This window comes from Lepidothrix coronata, unplaced genomic scaffold (assembly GCF_001604755.1).
Source record: "Lepidothrix coronata isolate B3197 unplaced genomic scaffold, Lepidothrix_coronata-1.0 Scaffold13, whole genome shotgun sequence".
In the NCBI taxonomy this organism is placed as follows: Eukaryota; Metazoa; Chordata; class Aves; order Passeriformes; family Pipridae; genus Lepidothrix; species Lepidothrix coronata.
In genome coordinates this window covers 4,919,797-4,924,062 of record NW_016690193.1, presented here as the reverse complement: position 1 = coordinate 4,924,062, position 4,266 = coordinate 4,919,797, and the positions used below count along the sequence as shown (strand labels likewise).

The 4,266-nt window shown below is 49.1% G+C and overlaps 1 protein-coding gene across 1 annotated transcript in view; it reads left to right on the top strand.

Annotated features, from left to right (window-relative positions):
- Positions 1-1,482: 1,482 nt before the first annotated feature.
- Positions 1,483-4,266, top strand: part of MAP9 (microtubule associated protein 9) — a 20,276-nt gene continuing 17,492 nt past the window's right edge. The window contains exons 1-2 of the mRNA XM_017805783.1: positions 1,483-1,647; positions 2,515-2,611. Of these exons, the coding sequence (XP_017661272.1) occupies positions 1,483-1,647; positions 2,515-2,611 (262 nt within the window). The remainder of the gene's footprint in view (positions 1,648-2,514; positions 2,612-4,266) is intronic.

The following is a 4,266-nucleotide window of genomic DNA, read 5'->3' as shown; positions in this document are numbered from 1 at the left end:
TCAGGGCCTCTTTCCCTCAGGTGTGTTGCGGCCTTTGCATAACTGCATTGCTTTTAAAATATAACTCTACATAAATAAACAAGGGGAAAACAAGTCCTAAGGCTCTAGGCTCTGTCCTACATATTCTCTCCCTGTTTCTGTCAGAGAGATTTTCTTCTGTACAACTTACAAAAATGCAATGCATTTTGGGGAAGATATTAATACATGCAAATATACCACCAGTAGAGAGAATATGTCAGAAGTTCTTTATTGTCACTAAGACAACTGGAGCACTAATCTTATTTTAGAAAAGGAGTGATCAGAAGCATTTAACCTGGAGAAAGAATAGAAATGTCCATATCTGCAAATGATCATGAAGTTGACAGCTTTCCTTCGATGCAAGAGATCCATATTCCTAGAGAACCCTGGGATTCAGGTGCCTCCATCATGGCTAGTGCAGGGGACAGGTGACCTCCAGGTCAGCCAGCTTTGCAGGGACCCGTGCTGCTTGGGAGTGTGTCTGGTCACCTGAGGGCCGGGCCTTGCCAGGTGTATTGCACAGCCACCCTTTGGGGAAATAGAAGTCGGAGTATTAGGAGGTGCAAGCACCAGGTGATTTACACCAACATATGTCATTTAAATTAACACACAGGTGCTATGAGATCTTTATTCCAGAAAGCACTGAAAGGAGTATGTTTCTTTTGGACAGCACTCAAATCATAGGCGGGAAGTTTTTGGACAGTGACCTGACTGACTGCAAGAGCGGGGCTGATGAACCTGTGTTAGCTCTGTTCCGAGCCGTGCACGTATGGAGGTGCACCTTGTGGGAATAGGGCCATATGCAGGACAGCAAACCCTGTCATCCACTGGTCAGATTATGTGACTAATACGCCTGTTCTAGAACAAGCAGCAGTCACAAGCATTGAGGCCATGTTGCTGAGAACACAGCTGCACTGGGCAGGGCACATCTCAAGGATGAAGGACCACCGTCTCCCTAAGATCTTGCTCTATGGTGAACTTGCCACCAGCTGCCGCAAGAGAGGAGCCCCGAAGAGAAGATACAAGGACTCCCTGAAACAACATCTCAGCCTTGGCCATATTGATCAACATAACTGGTCTACTCTGACCTCAAATCGGGAGGCCTGGAGACACACCATCTATAACGCTGCCGTTTCCTTTGAGAACACACGCAGGATCACTCTTGAGGAGAAAAGACAACGCAGAAAGAATCGTGTCTTGCTGAACATACCACCTAAGGAGTCTTTCTGCTGTGCCTTTTGCAACCGGACATGTCTGTCTCGTATTGGCCTTTTTAGCCACCAGCGTGCTTGTAACAAAAGTGGAGAAAGCCTTCCTAAATGTTCGTTCGCGAAGCCTGGCCACGATGATGAATGAAATGAAAACCCTGTCAGTTTCAGCCGGTCCCTGCAGGGCGCGGGTGCAGCGTGGCTGTGGCCCGCGTAAGGAAGTGGCGCTGCGGCCACACGCGGCTGGGACCGATTAATGAAGGGACTCGCCGGCGCGGCCGTTGCCGGGCGACGGGCGGGGCCGGGCCCGGGGCTCTCGCCGGGGCTCTCGGAGGGCAGGACGGCGGCCTCGGGCACTGCGAGGCGGCAGCGAGACGCCGCCGCCATGTCGGGGGCGGGCGCGGCCGACTGGGTGGCGCAGGTGAGCGGCGGCGGGGGTACAGGCTGCGGGGAGCGGGGTTTGCGAGTGGGTTTCTGTCTCTGGTAATACACTAATTCGCTGTTAAAGCCAGCACACTCACAAAAATGCGCTCTGCTGTCAAAGTGAAAGCGGGGAAGCAGGGAACTGTGTGTGGACGCCAGGAGCGGCGGCTCCGAGGCGGGAGCAGCCCGGCTACCCCGCTCCAGACAGCGCTGGCCACCAGCAGGTGCCTCGGGAAGCGCCTCAGACCCGCGTCAAAACACCCGCTCCCCAGCTTTCGGTGGTTTGGGCTCAGGGTCTTGAGTCTTGAGATGATGCTGCATTTCTTGATGTATTTTTCATCTATGAGTAAGGCCAGTGGCTTTAAGAACCCACTTAAACGTGACGTGTTCAGGATGTCCTGCAGCAGAGAGTCCAAAATATGTGAAGTTCTTCCATTGTTTTGAACGTGTCACCTGCTTCAGGCTCTTGCTCTGCGACAGTCAGTGAAGAGGTGGTCCGTGCTCACCTGCTCTCACAGACTCTTCTTTTGTGCTCTTGCTGATCAAAACATACAAAAGGGGGCGAAAGTGTCACATGATGATAGTCATAATTGCCAGAAATAGAAAAGGGATTTGCAAGATATGTTTCTTATGAAGAAGAAATATAAATTAATACATGGAGATTTGGGATTGATTTTTTAACACAGAAATATTGGGGGAATGGTGATAGAATAGAAGCACTATCCTTCACAATAATTATCAGTTAAACAGGCTTAACTGTGTTGCTTAGTTTTACTTATGTACGTGTGGGAGGGGGGAATTAGTGATGAACTTTTTCAATTAAATCTTCCCTTCTGTGCAAAATTTATTTGTGAAACCATTTCAGAATGAGCTGCAGGAAGCGATTTCTGCTCATGCATCAAGTGAGCAAACAGATGAGTACTCGGACGACTTTGAGAGTGATGAAGATGGCATGTTAAATGGTAAAACAGAATTAAATATTTTTCCTTGTGTTCTTCCTCTTCTTGACTCATTGCTATAGCCCAGCAAATCTTTGTGAGTCAATATGATTTAATGTTCCAAGATTTCATATTTTAGCAACTTCTAAATCACTGAGTCCTCTTCTAAGTTAGGAGCAGAATTCCCAATGAAATCAGTGGTGGTGCCAACCTGCTAGACCAGACACAGTCTGTACTGGTTTCTACCATTGTGATGCCCAGTTCTCCTCCATAGCCATCTGTAGTAGTGCACATACTGTGAATGAAAGTGAACATGAGCGGAGAGAAAGCCCTGTTTTTTACTTCCTGTTTTCCCAGTCTGGACAATCAGTGAATAATGGCTTCAGGACACACTGCAGAGCATACTTCCCTGGCAGTGTACACAAACCATAAATAGTTTTGATCTAGCTGTTTTTCTTGGGCCAGGATGCATTTGATGTTTGCTAATTGTATTGAGTTTGCATGGCCAGGTTTTTGTCGCGGAGGGGCTACAGGGGTGGCTTCTGTGAGAAGCTGCCAGAAGCTTCCTCCGTGTCCGGCAGAGCAAATGCCAGGCTGCTCCAAGACAGACCCGCCACTGGCCAAGGCTGGACCGGTCAGAAATGGTGGTAATGCCTCTGTGATAACATGTTTAAGAAGGAAAGAAAAGTTATTGTGCAGATGTAATTGTGGCCAGAGAAGAGTGAGAATATGTGAGAGGAACAACTATGCAGACACCAAGATCAGTGCAGAGGGAGGGGGAGGAAGTGCTTCAGATGACAGAGGTGAGATTCCCCTGCAGCCTGTGGTGAAGACCATGGTGAGAACAGGCTGTGCTCCTGCAGCCCATGCAGAGATCCTGCAGCCCATGGAGGAGACCCACACCAGAGTGGGTGAATGCCTGAGAGAGGGCTGTGAATCCGTTGGAAACGTGCTGGAGCAGGGTCCTGGCAGGGACCTGCAGATCCATGGAGGGAGGAAACCACACTGGAGCAGGTTTGCTGGTAGGACTTATGACCCTGTGGGGGACCCATACTGGAGCAGGCTGTGCCTGATGGACTGCACCCCATGGAAAAGTGACTCACATTGCAGCAGTTGGTGGAAAGCTGTTGCCTATGGGATGGAGTCACGCTGGAGGAATTCATGGAAAACTGTCTCCCATGGGAGGGACCCCACGCTGGAGCAGGGAAAGGACTCCTCTCCCTGACCAGCAGCAGGAAAACGTGTGATGAACTGACCGTAACCCCCACTCTCCATCTCCCTGTGTCTTTGTTGGGGGAGGAGGTAGAACTCAGGAAGGAGGGACATGTGGGGGAAAAGTGTTTCTAAGATTCATTTTACTTCTCATTATCCTGCTCTGATTTTGTTAGTAAAAAATCCAGTTAATATCCTCAAGCTGAGTCTGTTTTGCCTGTGATGTTGTTTGATGAGTGATCTCTCCCTGTCCTTAACTCATGAACCTTTGTTATATTTGCTCTCCCCTGTCCAGCTGAGAAGGGGTGTGACGGAGAGGCTTTGGTGGGTGCCTGACATCCAGCCAGGGTGAACCCACTACTACTTTATGTTTAGTCTAACAAGATCGGCCAAATAACTCTTTTTCTTCCTGATTTGACACTGCATGTTAAGGAAAATAGGAATTTTAAAAGGACTTCCTCTGTATC